Here is a 17,562-nt window from a genome sequence, read left to right as displayed (position 1 = left end):
ATCTGGACGGTGATAAAAAACAACCAGAATCACCACACCGCTGATAGGATCAGGTCGAGGACGTTTAATCCGAACCCGACCCGAGTTACAGCGCACGTCGTCGAGGTGTGCGGTTGTGTCCCGGATCAGTTCAAGTAGTTAGCTAAGGGATTCGCCGGCGATGAATCGAAGAGGATAGACCCTCGCAAGAGGCGCAAATCAACGATCCGAACTGAGCAGAGCCGCCATGGAAGGAGACAATGGAGCGCCGGCCTCTCCTTCGTCTTCCCCCTCCTCTTCCACTAGCACTGCGCCATCGGTCACGGTGGAGGAGTGGAGGGGATCGTCCTCTACCAAGCTCTCCCGCACCGCTATCCTCACCGCCGATCGCTCCCATCTCACCCTCTACAGGTGAATCCATATTAATGTTTCCTTTTCCCCTCCATTGATCCCTATCGCAAAGCACATGTTTATCGCCTTGCTCATGTTCTCTTTGGGTACTGATTGGTTCCCTTCTTGCGCTGGTTGTTTCTCTCAGATCGGGAAGCCGATGGGACGATCTGGGCAGGAAGATTCTTGAGGCGTTCATCCCGGAGGTATAATTGGTCTTTGATTCCATCAGAACGTTGCCAAAATCTGTTTTCCCCCTTCCCTTAGCTTTCCTTTTGCTAAAGGCCCTTGAAATAGAAGGTGATATCAAGGCCCACTGCTACATCAGCTTGCTTATCGAATTATCCCCTAATATATACGAAAGGTGATTTTTCTATCAACAATTTTTTCGGTGTCTTATGGAATCGTTCTGAGGAGTTATAAGTCGAACTTGAGCAGCCTCAAGCATAAAACTTGGTCGTTTTCTATCGTATAGGGTGAGGAGGAGGATATTTTGGAGGAAATAATGGGAAATTTTGAGATATCATTTTTATTATGGGATTTGGGGGCTTTAGATGATTGGCTTGAAAATAAATTTAAATTCGTTTAGGTGGTGCATGGTGTGTTCTTTTCTAAACCATGAAAATATTCTTATAACAGGGATTCCCAGGCAGTGTGACTCCCGATTATGTTCCTTTCCAAGTATGGGACTCCTTGCAGGTAAGAACAGAGGCTTTGACACTGCATTAATAAATTTGTCATTTTTGTGCTGATTAACAATGAGAATATCTGATAGGGACTCTCAACTTACATACGCTCCATGCTTTCTACCCAAGTAAGTTTGTGTACTCTATTTTCTTTTGTAAGATCAGATAAGTTGACATCATGACTAATTTGGTTTATTCAACTTTCATTAGGCTCTTTTGAGTGCTATTGGTGTTGGTGAAAAATCTGCTACGGTCATTGGTGCCACTTTTCAGGTACTTTTCTCTCTCTAAGTTAGATTCTTTGGTGTTTGATTCAACATAAAGCAAGAAATTGTTCCTTTAGTCACTTGAAATTTCATCATCTGTCAAGCATGCAATTTTCACTTGATTATTGGTCTTAGTAATGGCCCAGTATGTTGGCTTGCTGGAAAGAAAAAGGAGACAGGTACTTCCTTCACTATAAGTTGGTGGTAGCCATAAAAAACAATAATATGACATGGATATTCAGGACGCCTATTTTGGATTGTGGGGTATACACATGGGTGGGTTTTGGCTTTGACTTTGTTTTTGTCTTTTGCTAAAAGAAGATAAGTGATATACGTTAGATGTTTATGATAGGTTTATGTCTTTTGCTATCATTTTGCTTTTGGTAATAATAGGATTGAGGGCAAAAGGTATGGTTGTAAGAGTACAAAGTGCATTTGAATCGCATGTTTCATCAAACACTTCTGAAATGACTCACAGTTGATCGTTGTCAGAACTCGAACATTGTAATATCATGTGATGCATCCATCTTTTCCTAGAGTAAGTTCAATAGGAGAATTGGCATAATTATACGATAAACATTGAACCCGACATGAAATCTCTAACAAGTGCAGCGAGTTCCAAGCTAATACAAAACTTGAAAAGAGGACTTACTAAAAGTCAAAAGGCCTGGTTGTCTAGTTGAAGGTTGTGATTTGTTTGACAAAATTTCTTGCTTATGTATCCCAGAGAAATTGTGATTTAGGCCGACTTTCTAAGGCCTTGTGGCCTATGTTGCTGTCCCTTGCATCCCTTCTTAAAAATAAAAAAGGGTAAAAGAAAACATTATGTTCTATTAAGTAGTTTTTTTAAAATATTCCATGTTGTATGTTGTTGTCTAATTTGGTAAGAGGCTTAAGCTGTTTTGCTTTTGATTTTATATTTTGCTCTTGTTAGTAACATTCTGTTGAATGGAAGACTTCAACAGTGGTTTTTGAGGGACTTCACTGGGATGCTTGGAGGTATTTTGTTCACATTCTATCAGGTAAAACTATATCTTCTAGCAGATATTGTAAAAATCTTGTAACTTGCTTTGTGGCTTTTCCTTCACATGTATATGATACTTATTTTGAAAAAATAATATTTCCACCAAGAACTCAAGCGGCACTTTGATGTCTGTATTCCATGCTATGTTATAGACAAGCATTTGTTTTCAGGAAACTGTTGTTCTGTATCTTTTTTCAGGGTTCTAACCTTGACAGCAGTGCAAAGATGTGGCGTTTAGTTGCAGATTTCATGAACGATCTTGGTAAGTTTGTTGTTATTTATCTAATTTAATGTTATATGTTATGAAGATGATGCATTTACAGGTAAAGTACCATACCTAACCTTGCTTTATAAGTCATAAGTCAAAACTTAAATGTGGTCAATCTATGATTACAACTTAACACTGTGACAACTATTAATTTTTTGAACTAATTCAAGCAAATACTTTAGTAAGCTCAATGGTCTCGCTTATTAAAATCAGTCTTTTCTAGATGTTTTGACTTGCAACATATCAAGGCCTTTGCCTGCAAGAAATCATTTATGATCTTTTTAGCAGTTTTCATGAATTGACTGAACTTATCAATAAACCTAGAGGTCTCTTTTCTTCTTTCTGGTTTAGCTATAAAGATTAATTTGCATTTTTGATACTTGAATCACAGGAATGCTGATGGATCTTGTGTCTCCTCTGTGGCCATCAGCCTTCATTGTAATAGTATGCTTGGGGAGCTTGTCAAGATCATTCAGTAAGTTCACAACAATCTCCATCGACATAATACTTGCAGGCAGTACCGTGTTTCTAAGAATTATTTGCTTCTGAATCCTAATGTGATTATGGCCTGAAGTAACTTCACACATATATATGCTTCACATGGCAGTGAATCCCATGTTGGTAATCATTAGAGAATCACTAAGTGTGACTTTGTAAGCAAAACTTGGTACATTAACTTCAGCTAGGCCTCCACTGAAAGCAGAGTCCAATTGTGATGTCTACTGTTCTTTTTCCACAATTAATTGGTTATTTATTGAGAATGAATTTTCTTTTATTGTGATGATCCGGAAAAATGCTTATGATGAAGTGCATTATGATTTTCGTGATATATCCATGTAGTTCCAGATTGGTTTTACTGTTCTTGATTTACAGCCAGTATCATCAGGTTGGTGCTTCAATTTGGATTTTTCTGGAGCTTTCATCTAGTGGATGTTATGTAATAATACTTCAATGACTTTGTGTTTTAAGGTAGTTTGGTTACATCTTGAATCTTTTCTGAGGTTAGTTAATGTGTATTTAACACATGAATTCCACAACCATATGCTGTTTTCTCTGACTATTCAAGTATGCCTCTTTATGAAAAGCCTTAGCTTTCTTATAGTTATTTTTTATTAAATTAATTTAGTTATTTGTAGCATCGTCTTTAAACTCAACCAAGGAAACATTCTGGTTGTAACTAGAGATAACTGGGCTTCATATAGCTGAGTAACTTCTTTATGCCAATAAAGTTTTCTTTTTTTACCTGCATAGCTGGTGTTGCTGGCGGAGCAACTAGAGCAGCATTAACTCAACATTTCGCACTACAGAATAACGCAGCAGATATTTCCGCAAAGGTACTATGTCACCAAATCATTATTTCATATCTCATGCCAAACAATAGTTACAAGCATATGCTAATTGTTTCTATTTTCAATTTTGACAGGAAGGTAGTCAAGAAACAGTTGCAACAATGGTTGGAATGGCTCTGGGAATGCTGCTAGCTCATATCACAATGGGGAATCCTGTGGCTATATGGCTTTCCTTTTTGTCTCTCACCATGTTCCACATATATGGTGAGCGACACCTGCAATTTTTAGGCCTTTATAAATTCATGACAACAAATTAAAATTTGTAAGCATAACCAATTATGTTTAGGATTTTTTGTGCATGCTACTTAGAACTCAAGTACTTATACTGCTGCTAGTGTCATGACTCGGCTGATAGATACATGACCCTTAATTTTGTTGAGCCTGAATTACTAATTCAACATGCTGTACACATAGCAGACCCAGTAGTATGGATGCTCTGAGTTTGACATACCAAGTTGGTTAGGCTTGGTTTCTTTCTTGTTTTAAACTATCAACTCAGTACTGACCTGAATGGTTCAAGCCAGCACCAAATGTGCTTCTTATCTTGCGGAGGAATGATCGACTTCTGTCATTTTTCATGTATTTATGCTCTGATGGGATATGTGGTAGGATAAACTCTTTGGCTGAATAGTCTTTTAATTTGCACAAATGAATAGGTTACTGTCACCAACAACATTCATGGACATGAATATATGAAGATTACAGCTGATATTTGGCACTAGAAACCGACTTTCAGCCACTATTTCCACCATGATATTCCAGTTTGTTTATGCTTAATATGATAATTCTAATTGCATTCTGTATTTTTTCAGCAAACTACAAGGCTGTTAGTTGCCTTTCCTTATCAACATTGAACAGTGAAAGAAGCTCAATTCTGCTGCAATATTACATGCAGAACAGGACAGGTAACAATTTGATTTCTTCATATGAATGGTCCAGTATAAGCAGACCTGAGTTACAATCTTGCTTTCTGTGCTTTATGTTCAACGACCATACCATTCTACCGTATGTTTGGTCTTCATAACTTAGAATAATTCAATTTATGAACCTATGGTTTGGTTCAATATTCTGACACCAGGTAAACCATCACAAACTCTTAAGGGCTAAAGACCTAAATCAGAAACAGTATATTCTGCACCTTCATCTTCTTTGACACTTGATTGCTGTGATCGTACTTAATAATATCCTTTGCTCTGGCACCTAATTTATATCCTCGTACATGTCTTAGAAGCTCTGTTTTACCATATGCTTGTACACTTTACCAGTGCTTTCTCCACAAGAGGTTTCAAGGAGGGAGCACATATTTCCTGTTTGGACCACCTGGCAAAGACCAGGTAACGCGAAGCCGCTGCACCACTGCATTCACTTGGGTGTTAAAGCTTCGACTCTCAGCCATTCCGATATGTAAGTTCATCTAAGTATTTACCGGTAAGGCAGATTCGATTGTTTCCCCACAGTTATACTTTCCAAAATTCTTTGATGGAAAAAGGGACTACAAATGATCATCGAGATGATCAAGATCTTCCTTTTTTGGTCCACTCATTCTGTGTGAGTACAAACTCATATTAGACTTGATTTAATACAGGATGGAGCTCTCAGGAACTGCAAGTTCCCACTACAAGAAAGGTGTAACTTTAGTTTTCAGCAGGATTTCAAATTGTTTTCTTTTTTTTTTTTTGTTCAGCTATGCATTTGGTTGTTTCATGCTTATTCCAGTGAACTACTTATTGATGGAGAGGAAAGGAGTCATCCGGGTCATCAACCATAAAGAGGCAACATCAGCTGATATATTGCGGTCCTTCTTCCATGCTCTTATCCTCGCAAACCTAACCGGCAAAGCTAAATCTCTCCATACAGAAAGCCGCCTTTGGATGGAAGAACATTATCATGATTTCATCGCAAAGGTACAGCTCAAAACCAAATCACTCTCTACGGCACAACTCATCATCAACTGGAATACCAGAAGAAACTACAGTTTAAGTCTTTTCTGGAAATGCTCGTAAGAACTAGTTTTCTCGACTGCAGTTGAAGTCAGCAGGGTGGGCAACAGAGCGTCTTCTATCTGGTTCCATCGTTTGGAGAGCTCATTGGGCTCAAAGCCCCTCAGAGGAGAAGATCAACTGAGGTACAATGTCATGTATTATTCAGACCTTCAATTTATAAATATGCTTGCATAGGAAAAATTAATCTCTGGACTCTCCAAAATATTTCTTTTTGATAAGACCACTGAAGCTTTTATATGTGTGTGTCAATCATCAATCAAACAGTCAGTTCAAGAGTTTTAAGTTTCTCTTCTTGCTGTTTTGTTTGTACTCTGTTGTTGGTAAATAGTTAGACATTTTTCAAGAAAAGAAATAGAATATATCTATAGTTAATTTTGTATACGCACGCCAGGGAAAGAAGCATATGCTGTATCAGAAGGTCCCTAAAACATCGTTATCACACTTAGAAGGATCCGACTTGTCACGGATATGACGAAAAGTATCCAGTAAAGCGAAACAGCACTCCACTGCACTGCGATCCGACATAAATTAAGTATGCTTTTTATTGTTACTGTGGTCCGAGATGTCAAGAATTCAGAATCAACCTCGGTTAACAAAAGGACGACAAAGATTCCCTTAAATTAGTACGGAGCATCGAACGTTAGAATTGACTTAAGTGGGCCACTCGTCCTACCCATTGAGTTGATGAGGCACCTTAGTAGGTGTCAGATTGGTGGTGACATAGGTGTCTTTTCAATTACTAAAAGTAGCCTCACTATGATTTAAATTTCCTTTCCTTAATTATTATAACGGCCGGCAAATGATGCATAGGGTTTGGACAACAAAATGGCGTTGAAGTGATGTCACGATATGATTATGTCCCACGATTAGAAACATTTTTTTTTCCAGTTTGAATAAACAAAAGCAAAAAGAGTATGAGAAAATGACACAAACACATGATCTACTTTACTACTGAGGCTTTACCTACCAAAAACCAGTATTACTGACGTCAAAGTTTACATGCTAATACTCCTCTATGTTGTAAATCAAAATAATGCAATACCCTAAGCTTATTTATCTTCATTGATGTACATAAACCTATATTTCAGATACAAGGATTAACAACCACCACCATGTGGATGCTGACGATTTAAATGGACAACACCTATGAGGAGGTTGATTTGCCTTAATAATGCTTATGTTCATGATGATGTATTTTTGTTTTTTGTTTTTGTTTTGGGGGTGTTGAAAACAAATCAAGAAAGATTGATAGTGAAAAAAAATCAATCAATCAATCAATCAATGATCTAGAGCGAGAGACAGAGAACCCCCTCGGGAAGATTTCCCGACACCGGAAGTGCAGTGATGTATCTCTGCAGAAAGATATTGCGACGGTAAGCTCCAGAAATGGAGGAGACGCCGACTGCATCTGCATGAGTCCGACCATGAAACTTGACTAAACGGTTCATGATGGAGAACCTCTCCAATTCCTGGCACTCCAAACGAACATCTAACAATGAAGTCTTTCCGTCCAACCTGAAAATATTGATCAAATGAAATGATTTAAGCATAAAATAAGGCTAGAATAGTCAGGAATTACAGCTCGGAGCTTGCCAGGGAATTAGATTCACAAGAGGATGACACTGATCTAGATTGTTCATAGTAACATAACCAAGTGCAAGACTGAAGGGAGAAAAATCCAGAGGAACCATATAGCAATGTTGTGATTACTGGATGCAAAGCGACAATCCCACACTAGATAAACTAGCAGCAAAACAATCAATAAATTTCTTTATCCATTTCTTAGAAACTGTATGTCGAGCATCTAAATTCATAACGTGCGGTAACGATAAAATGCCACTGAAGGTGCAAGTCTCCATAAGTGTTTTCCTTTCTACCTAAACCACAGCTGCTCGATGAGACAACGATGGTTGATGTAAAAACCAAATCGGCAGTAAAATTGCATCCATCAGGTACTCGTAAACCATACCCACACAATAGGACACCCATCCATCTGGCATTTTGTCCTCGACATTTGGGCATCTCCCTCACCATGTCCCCAAAACTTCAATTCTCCTTTGCTTAATTTCAGCTTTAAGAAATTGAATTTTCAGCTTCAAAAAGATCAATCAAGAATAAAGAATCTCTTCTTTCGACAGCCTGGAAGTTGTGACATTCTTTACCTTGTATTGAAGTTCTATGTTTTGGGAGAGGATCATATCCACATATACGATACAGAAGCAGACCAATATTTTGATTCAAGCAAAAAAGACATCGGAAGACATGATTAAGTTGAAACTATAAGCTACTCCTATCTTTTTATATTGGCAGTAGCCGACAAGCAGTCTCTAATCAACTATCATCTGATACAGTATCGGATATATACTCTCAAGTTGATCTCAAGAAAAACCTTGTAGCCTCGAACTAAAATATATTCCCAGTTGACCTCTTTGAACATTGTGCCATACTGGGTTTTTAACCACTAATGACGGTAGCAGTTCCATATTAAAGAAACCACAAACCTTGGTGGCATTTCTTCCGTTACTAATAACCAACCTATCCATCAAGCTGTTTTGTAAAATGTACGGTATCAAAGGCTCATTTGGGCATGCGAGTGATAGTACCTACTCAAGATGCGATAGTCAATCGACCATGCAAGAGTATCCAACCTTCTAAACAAACCAATGATTTATCGTAGACAGAGGGCACAACCTTTGCAGCCCCTTACTAGAGAAGGAGCCCACTCATCTTATTGTAACCACTATAGATGTAACCAATTTGTAATTTGCTTCTGATGTGGCAAAGAAGTGCACCGAGGAAGCTAGTCGGAGAAATATTTCTCCAAGATTCCAAGATGAGGCTGATTTGGGCAAAAAAAAAAATCAAAGAAATGCACAGTTGCTCTCAATTAAATGTCTTCTCTCTAAAGGACAGATGGAATAAAAGAAAATAAAAGGTCATGGTCCTAAATACCTTTTCTTCTGACCAAGTGCTGCATCTGCATGTGTCAAGTGCTAAGATGACAATAAATCTATAGAGTAACGCATAGGCGTCTTATGAATCTATATATTATGATCCCAATAACTAATACTATCCCATCACGTATCACCTGACACTTGTCCATTAAAAATTGGAAACATCATTAACCACAATATCAACAGAAATCTTCAATAAAGCAGTAACAAGACCAACGCAATAATCAAACAATTAGAAATTGTATGGCTCTGCTAATGCACCAACAATTAGAAATTGCATAGAATGGCATCAAACAAGAAAAAAAAGGAAAAGAAAGATCTTCCATTCTATCGTTCATACCTTGAGAAATCAGTTCCAACTTTCTTGGATCTACCAATGAAATCTTCCATGAGCTTTGAGAAAATGTCATTCGCCACCTTCGTGGAAGTCTTAAGCTCTCCCAAAGCCCTAGAAGGTTAAGGGGAAAAAAATCTGACTTAGAGAGCAATAGTTAAAATTTCGTTGTCGGAACAGTATGAACCCACATTACATCTCTCACTCATAACAGGGTGAAAAGTAGCATAAATTACTTCAAATATAAGTGAAATGATTCTAATATTTAATGGTCTTGAAGAACTTCAAGGGCAACACTTACATGTTTTTATTTCCCAACAGCACATGGGAATCACTTTCTGAGGAAGTGACCAGGCTGCACGCATCAGCAAGTGCCGATTTGGCAACAGTGAATGTCACGCTTCTATAAGAAGCCGCTGCCTCTTCTTTCAACGTCACAGCTGGTACTGCTGGAATAAGTTGATGCATGAGCTGAGCAGTAAGGATTAGCCTTCTACGTGACTGAGGCACAAATTGCTCATCCTCCATAGTTTCAGCTTCATCATCCACCTATCATCAAAAGAGAAGGCCCGTAATATTCGCCATTAAAGTTCTGGAGATTGGAGTGCAAAATTTAATCAATACAAGCCAAATTGGGCAACTGAACAAACCTTTCCAATAAATCTGTTTGCAGCCTGGGCCCAATCTAACTCTGCCATACTAAATAAAGAAAAAATATTTACATTTATCAGACTAATTCAAACTGAGATTATGTTTCTTAGAAAGGCAAAATGTAGGGTGTGTCTTATCTATTTCAATTGAACTAATATTAAGCAAAAATGCTATCAAGAACAACTACCTGAAGCTTGGCAACCTTTGTGGTTCTGTGACCATCTTATTCCACGGTACATCTGTAGTGATTTTACGTTTCTTTGATCTTACAATTATATCATGGTCCATAATGTCAGGAGGCAGCAAAGAGGGAGATGCCTCACCAGGAGTACTCTTGGTGGCTAGTGTACCTTGCCTATAACTACCAATGTGGCTGCTGTCAAGTCTTTGTTCCAAATAATTATCATCCCTTGTTGCAGGAGCTTTCTGGAGAAAGTATTGTTGAATGGCAGCTATTTGACTTCTCTGGGCATCACAAACAGCAACAGATCTGCCATTTTGGTAGGTCCCATAACATTCTAACCAGGAAGGAACCATCTGAGGACCAATGTTGGTGCAGTCACTACCTCCCATTATATTTGCTGTGGAAGTTGTACTAGTGGGATGCATGTGAGCTTGGAGATCATGCTGTCCAGCTGTTGATGTGCTTGGATTGCTTTCATCACTGTCATTTGAAGCAAAGCTTGGCGGTTTGGAATCTGGAGGGAACGAAATATGAGAAGCTGGACCAACTTTACCATCTGCAGGAATTCTAAAGATTTTATTCTGCCTGAGATCAAATCTCTGATCTATATTAAAGTTCATCCGTGAAGCATTAAAACCAACACCTTTTGGTCCTTTTCCTGTCAAGTTGTTTACATCAGAATCAGAAGCTTTCGTGGATTGTAATTGATGAAGTAGTGAATGGTTTTGTTGTTGAACATCCGAAGGTTTTGACATGCATCCAGAGATGCCAATATCACTGCTATAAGAAGCAATACTTGTTAAAGGAGAACGTAATACTGGAGAGCAAGGAGTATCATGCTGATGATTATCAACCAAAGTTGATATTTGGACATTAGAACCTCCATCCAAAGGTGGTTTTGTGACTGCTGCTTCTTCTCCCTGGGATGCACTAATTGACTTACAAACATCATCCACCTTCTCAGTGTGCATAAGATTCAAAGATTTGCCCCAAAGTGGATTCTCTTCTTTTTGTGAATTAGCAGAACTTGTACCAACTTCAGGAGTAGCACTTCCTTCCTTGTTTACTTGATCACCTTCCTTTGGCATGCCCCACAAACTTGTAATGCTATCATTATTCACTATGGACTGAAGTATGTTTGCAGCAAGTATTTGACGATTGATACCAGCTTGTTGTTGTTGAGGTGATATATTTCTCCACATATTGTGCAACATCTTCGGGAAGGCAACTTGCTGAGACATGCTTGATATGGAAGATTGTGAAAATGACTTTGTTCCTACAACAGGTACTTGTTGGCCAGAGCTTGTAGTCTGAGACAAGCTTGCAAATGTTGAATTTGTGTAATTTGTTCCTCCAGAAGAAAATTGTGAACCAACAGGTACAGGAGTTTCAGCAAACGAAGCATCACCTGGAGTTGAAAATCTACCAGCCGGTGCAGGCAATGATGTCTGAACAGATTGGCCAGGTACAGCCATAATGTGAGAGTCACATGGCTGCCTCACAAGTGAAGAATTTTGAACTCGTTGACTTGCGTTAGCTTGGTTACTGAAGGAAAATTTGACAGACTGATCCTGTACATCATGAATAGTTTTGAGGGAAATGTGTTGTTGCTGCTGCTGCTGCACCAGGTGATCTTGAGTGCTAGAAATGTGTTGCTGTTGAAGCTGCTGCTGCTGTTCCTGCAGTTGATTTCCTGCTAAAGGAATATTAGAAGCCACAGCTGACGAGAAGATAAAATGTTCATTTGCTTCTGGGAGTTCCTCGTGTTTCTGTACATATAGGCTGGACGTTTTATCACAATTTTTTCTTTTCCATGCTTCATCAAGGGAAGGAACAGGTCGAACTGAAGATGTAGAATTGGACAGTGGCTGATTTTGACATCCTGCCTCTTTGTCTAATTGCCAATTGTTAGCATCATCTATGGACTTTTGAGAAAGTGACGCATATTTTAATGGTGGTTGCCTTTGTGATGGTGGAGCCAATCGTAACCCAAAACCTCGCAAGTTAGAAGACCAATCAAAGTGAGGATGAGTAACAGAAGTTTCAGCAGCAGCTTGTGCAGGTAGATCAGATGCATTCACAGAATGGTCATTCCTTGACCAGTCAACCTTGTGAAGAAGCTCAAGCATATTATTGCTGCAACAAATTATAAAAATTCAAGCATTAGAAAGATCCAAATGCATATGATCGTTGAAGCCAAAACCATAAATCTCCACCATCAAGCTTGGTAAGAGCAACATGTCTATTGTAATACAGTTGTAACAACCATGCAATTGAATAGGGAAGAAAAATATAGACAAATTAGGTAAATGGCGAACGGAGAAGTTTGGAAATCCAAATTTAAGATTCAACACTAGGTTCTCTTGCACTAATTGATTTAAAAAAAGTAATAAAAGATAATAAAAGAAATGAGTAAGTGATTGTTTAGAGACTAATGCCATACAAGCAAATTTTTTACTCTCAATTACAGAAGAAAGCCCCAACTGCCCATGCCAGCCATTCTAGCACTACATGAGTATAACACCCTAAAACATCATGACTATTAGACTAGGATAGGCATAGCACACCATGGCATGGGCCACACATGCTGTGGGAATCATTGGAGAAGGGCCATGTTGAAGTAACCCAGCTAAAAGATACTCAAACTATATATGTACCTTGTTTGAGAAATAGTTTCATTCTGTGAATACTGAGCAGTTGAACCATCAAAAGAACTGTTAGAGGCACAGACAGGCATAGTATTTCTAGACTGCAGTTCCTTGGTTCCCACTGCAATCATCTGTAAAATAGTTAAGTTTTCATATGAACAGAAATGTATCAGAATCTTAGTGTAGTTCCAAGAAAAACCAAAATTACCTTGGACACAATTGCAGGATCACTGGAAGCTTTATGACCAGCAAACTCTGTCTTCCCAACAAACTTATGATTGGGTGGGAAAGAAGGCCCCATAGTTCTCAAACTTCCCAGTGAATTCTGCAACATTTTAGAATCCACAGTATGTTGACAAGACTGAATTGAGAAACTTTGGCTTCCACTCACAAGAGGATATTGGTCCTTGCCAGTCAACAGGGACTTCTCTGTTGTCATATTTCCAACATAACCATCACCTAAGTTCACTGTTCCATGATCCCTTTCATTCTCATGGTTCTCGCCCAATCTTTCCACAGTAGTACTTGCAGATGATTCCCAAATTTTTTGTCTCTTGCTTGGCTGATTCTGTTTCTTTTCAACATCTTGGTCAATTTCAGAATTCACACACGTGTTGAGGGCAAAGTGTCTCCCTAAAACACTTTGCTGAGCATTACTTGCCTGCTGACGCATATCCTGGTTGAGTATTAAGTTGTTCGAGTTTAAATTACCTACTAAGGAATCTTCTGCTTGAACCTTGGGACTGCCAATATAGGATTTGAGTGGTTGCAATCCAGAATTCAGATTAACATGATTCTCACTGGTATTCCACAAATTTTCATCATTTTCATGATAATTTGAAGTGTTACCGCCCCTACACGCCATTGGATGACTTGTTTTCCAACCATTTAACCTAGTAACAGACTGAAGAGAGGCATTGGACATGGTCAAGTTTTGTTGGTCACCCCAACCAGACCCTATGTTCTGTGACTTAAACTGAATGTCCCCAGGGTTCTTGTCATGATGTTTAATGCTCTGCCCAGACCATACTCCACTAGTTGAAGGCCTTTCAGCATGAAGACCACCTTCTGATAGCTGGGATTGGTCACAACTGTGATAGAACTCAGAGTTATGTGCACCTTGGGCGGTCGACAAGAATGACGCATGGGGTGCCTCAGTCAAAACCCCATTGTTTTCTTCATGAGCAGACTTAAAACAATGCTGATCGCTAGGGGAAGTGGATGAGCCTAGGATTGAATCAGCATCATTAAACAAAGGAACAGTAGTTGAAGTTAAAGATGATGCACTCTGAAGGTTTCTATCATCCCAAGCAGATGGCCGCTTCCCATTGTCATTAGTCATAATAGGAGGCTTGACCATCAGTTGCTCCGATTTTTGAGAATTCAAGCCAGTCCACCCTTCCTGGAGCCTGTTGTTACTACTAGAAGCTTGTACAGCATCTTGCATAAGAGCACTCCAGCTCCCACTTTGGATAGAAGGGAATGTAACAACATGATCATTCTCCGAAGAGTGGCCATGCATATCTACACCCATGCTAGATATTAGACTCCCACCAAATGAAAATCCACAGTTATCATCATCAGTTCCAAACAAAAGCTTCTGTTCTATAGGGTCTAGACTAGCAACACCACTAGAAGTTCCTACCTGTGATATTGGCTTTCCCTGCAAATTAACAGATGAATCTTGTTCTTGCCTACCATGAAATTCCTGAAAATGAACACTGTGCTGCAGATTGTTTGTTGATTGAAAGCTTCCTGATGTGACATCATTACCCAAATCTTGTACTGGTGAATTCCCAAAGAAGTGTTTCCCCTTGAAATTGTGTGTAGTAGCCAAAGTCTTATCCTGTAAGCAAACCTGTGCAGCCGATCGCTGATCAGTTTGAAAAGTTCTAGATGTATATGATGCCTTTGCATGTGTTGCATCTGCCTCAGTCACTAGATCATGGCAATTATTGGATATTCCCAGGTGAGAATACTGATTTACAGTGCTGGTGCCTGAAACAGGAATGCCATGATAAGTTTGATCAATCTGGTGTGACATAAAACCCACAGATCGCATTGTGTCACTTTGACAATCTGATAAAACAACCCCATTTACTAGATTGTGCATGGCAGGAGAGATATTGGACTGCACCCAGTTAGTGTTGCCAGCAGTAAATATCAGAGAATTATTTGGTAGGTTGTGCATGCCTCCAACAAAATCATTTGGCCACACGTAGTTATATGCATCATTGACTGCCATTTCATTTAAAGTTGCAGGCGGCTGATTTCCTGTTGCAGGTTTTGCTACAGCAGATAACTGGTTATGTGGACTCGGATGCCTTGCTCCCTCATCCAGCTGCTGAAGTTGCTGCTGTCTCTGAGGCTCTTGAAGCTGCTTGCACATCAACTGCTGTTGCCAGAATTGCATATTGTTCATGCCTCGGACAAGGAAGCATTACTTAAGGAGATAACTACTAGTGAACATGGATTAAATACCAAAAGCTCAATATTAACAAAAATCCAACAGCTTCCGACTTCTGAATCTTCTACAGGGACAGGACAGCTTTTATTGGATACTCCAATATCCATCAAAAATCATAAACATGAGTGTCGATTACAAAGCAACTTCAAGCAACACTTGGAAAAAGACCAAGTCTAATGCCAAAACACAATTTTGAGAATGAGCAACCGCTTTTCCTTCTTGAGTCTTCACCCAATAATCTTAGCAGTAAAATTTCCTAAAGAGCAAACAATTGATATTGTAATCAGGCACCTTGTTGATTTCCTACTGTTCTGATTTGCATGCCTTCCTTTAAAAATTTATCAAATTAGTGTGAAGTTGAAATTAACGGCATATTTATAATTTTGGAAATAAATATAAAGGGGTGTCAAATTGTATCCTTTGGGAGGCAAATTCAATAAAAGAACAGACACGTACCTAAGAAAAAAGCAGTTGGAACTTTGAGACCGAAATTTCACAACATTTTGTTCACCCATGGCATAATTCTACTTAACTGGCCAACTTTGACCTTCTAGTGATATCCTCAAGAAAATTCTGCACCTTCTCAGAATTTCCACTCCTAGCATAAAAACCAGTCTGCACTGACTAGGAGTTATAACATAATTTCTCTGACATTCTGCATTTATCACCTCAGAAATCAAAAGCAATTTTGGAATATCACAATCAGTTCCTTGTAAAAAAACCCTTCAAAGAAAATCCGCCCTGTGAAATAAACCAATACAATCATTATGCAAACATGAATCACGAATCAAAAAAGGAGTCATAAAAAAGATAATAACATAAAAGAAGAAACTTGGCAAGCAAAATGCACACCACTTCTAAAATATATATAGCTTAACTTTGTGCTTAAAGCTAGTGAGGTTGCAAGAATACGATAAGAACCAAAGTCATGTCCTTCCAAAAAACAAAAAGGCATCATTTAATTCCGTCCAAGCAGGATTATGGGCACCAGCCTTCCTGAGAAAGTATAGCATATGGCTTCGAGGCTGACTCAATTAAAGTGACTTCCATCTGCTGATCACAAATTCCAAAAGCCGGTTCTCAAGCTTCATGGTTGGAAGGTGTACATTAATCACGAATACTCTTCACTCCTTAACTCTAGGGAGGAAGATCTCTATAACAGTGGACTGACATGCCACCATACAGGAAATCCGTGAATAAAAATTTTCAACTTCCATTGCCTTAACTAGAACCACACTGGGAAAGATGTATATCTAATCTTACCTCAATCTGGAAAACAATAACTCGGATAACACTGGCAATGAAAAGGAACATAGGCGATTGACGACTTTACTGCAGCAATAACATTCAGCTTTTGCAGTAGCATAGCTGCATGACAACACCAACAACCACATGCACACACACAAAAGACAAAGCTAACAACATAAAAAACCTAAATTGCAATAAATTCGGAATCTAACTACGAAAACTGAAGGCTTCTTTCTCACTCAACCAGAAACCATTGGAAGAGGTAGACAACCAAAGACCCACCAAAACACTCTAGAACGGCAGCCCCGCATCGACCCAACTCTAGAAACCCCAAACCAAGTCCCGACTCTTACTAAGAAAAGACCCACCAAAACTGGTAGCTCCCCTCTCCAAATCAACGACAAGTGCGCGGAATTTCTCATTTCGACCGATAAGGCCAAACCTACTAATAAGGAAAAATCCAGCACCTACAGCAGCGCAGAGCAACAGATCGACGGACGGATGGGTCCGCGGGGGCCGGAGAAAACCGACTCGCTGGCGGGAAAATCGGGAATCTGCCTCTCGGGTGCTTCGACCTAACGCGGTTAGACGGAGGCGGGGGCGAGCAGAAATGGCGGTGTACTCACTCGGTCGTGTCCAAAACGGAGTTATGGTTGTTCCTGCTCCAATCGAGACTCGGAGTTAGGGTTCCGCAAGGAATGGGGAGGCGATCGCTCTCTCTCTCTCTCTTGCGAGTGAAGTGGTTTATTTGCGTGAGAAGATAAAGTTAGAGAGAGAGAGAGAGAGAGAGGTGTTGCGAAAAATTCAACGAAGTGATCATGGGTGAAGACGTCGGCTCGGATCCAAGGCAATGGTTCGGATTACTAGCCAATTGGTTTCTTGACCGAGCCGGAGACCTCGATGAAGAACACGAACAGCCGGTCTCTGCCATTCGTTCGCAGACGCTTCAGTGTGGGTTCATCTGAAGCGACCAATCGGGACTTGACACATGTTGAGCCTGCGAGAGAGAAATTGTCAGTAATTTGGGGGAAAATTGATGAAAAATAAAATAAATATATTTTTGGACGACTCAACCTGCTTCATTCAGATGTTATTTTGTTACATAAAAACC

General features: G+C 39.4%; 2 protein-coding genes across 7 annotated transcripts; one reads left to right on the top strand and one right to left on the bottom strand.

The window, feature by feature from the left end:
• Positions 1 to 88: 88 nt before the first annotated feature.
• On the top strand, positions 89 to 6,252 carry LOC103973314 (protein root UVB sensitive 3). The gene is made up of 15 exons (XM_009387847.3): positions 89 to 390; positions 518 to 575; positions 1,009 to 1,068; positions 1,145 to 1,183; positions 1,266 to 1,328; positions 2,287 to 2,343; positions 2,544 to 2,607; positions 3,005 to 3,088; positions 3,865 to 3,947; positions 4,037 to 4,166; positions 4,775 to 4,867; positions 5,228 to 5,366; positions 5,548 to 5,588; positions 5,679 to 5,866; positions 5,988 to 6,252. Exons 1-15 carry the CDS (start codon positions 227 to 229, stop codon positions 6,084 to 6,086), a joined length of 1,362 nt encoding a protein of 453 aa, XP_009386122.2. The 5' UTR covers positions 89 to 226; the 3' UTR covers positions 6,087 to 6,252.
• Positions 6,253 to 6,888: 636 nt separating this feature from the next.
• Positions 6,889 to 17,228, bottom strand: LOC135605477 (uncharacterized). 6 transcript variants are annotated; one of them, XM_065095612.1, is made up of 9 exons: positions 16,919 to 17,227; positions 15,660 to 15,944; positions 12,945 to 15,531; positions 12,746 to 12,867; positions 10,092 to 12,224; positions 9,904 to 9,952; positions 9,555 to 9,802; positions 9,260 to 9,367; positions 6,889 to 7,480 (listed from the first exon to the last, which is right to left on the bottom strand). In XM_065095612.1, exons 3-9 carry the CDS (start codon positions 15,156 to 15,158, stop codon positions 7,252 to 7,254), a joined length of 5,103 nt encoding a protein of 1,700 aa, XP_064951684.1. In that variant the 5' UTR covers positions 15,159 to 15,531; positions 15,660 to 15,944; positions 16,919 to 17,227; the 3' UTR covers positions 6,889 to 7,251. The 6 variants fall into 6 exon arrangements, with proteins under 6 accessions (XP_064951684.1, XP_064951687.1, XP_064951686.1 ...); XM_065095615.1 differs by having other exon boundaries at positions 12,945 to 15,527; XM_065095614.1 differs by having other exon boundaries at positions 12,945 to 15,459.
• Between the last annotated feature and the right edge of the window lie 334 nt (positions 17,229 to 17,562).

This window comes from Musa acuminata, chromosome BXJ2-2 (genome assembly GCF_036884655.1).
Source record: "Musa acuminata AAA Group cultivar baxijiao chromosome BXJ2-2, Cavendish_Baxijiao_AAA, whole genome shotgun sequence".
NCBI lineage: Eukaryota > Viridiplantae > Streptophyta > Magnoliopsida > Zingiberales > Musaceae > Musa > Musa acuminata.
Note: the sequence above shows the minus strand (reverse complement) of the source record. Positions and strands in the feature narration are given on the sequence as shown.

What these genes read in the sequence shown, in the direction of transcription:
- LOC103973314 (XM_009387847.3), top strand. Translation starts at nt 227, where the DNA reads ATGGAAGGAGACAATGGAGCGCCGGCCTCTCCTTCGTCTTCCCCCTCC. An exon ending in TTGAGGCGTTCATCCCGGAG is followed by an intron (nt 576 to 1,008) that starts GTATAATTGGTC and finishes TTCTTATAACAG; the next exon opens with GGATTCCCAGGCAGTGTGAC. An exon ending in AAGTATGGGACTCCTTGCAG is followed by an intron (nt 1,069 to 1,144) that starts GTAAGAACAGAG and finishes AATATCTGATAG; the next exon opens with GGACTCTCAACTTACATACG.
- LOC135605477 (XM_065095612.1), bottom strand. Translation starts at nt 15,158, where the DNA reads ATGAACAATATGCAATTCTGGCAACAGCAGTTGATGTGCAAGCAGCTT. An exon ending in CAAAGGTTGCCAAGCTTCAG is followed by an intron (nt 9,953 to 10,091) that starts GTAGTTGTTCTT and finishes TTCTTTATTTAG; the next exon opens with TATGGCAGAGTTAGATTGGG. An exon ending in CAAACAGATTTATTGGAAAG is followed by an intron (nt 9,803 to 9,903) that starts GTTTGTTCAGTT and finishes TTTTGATGATAG; the next exon opens with GTGGATGATGAAGCTGAAAC.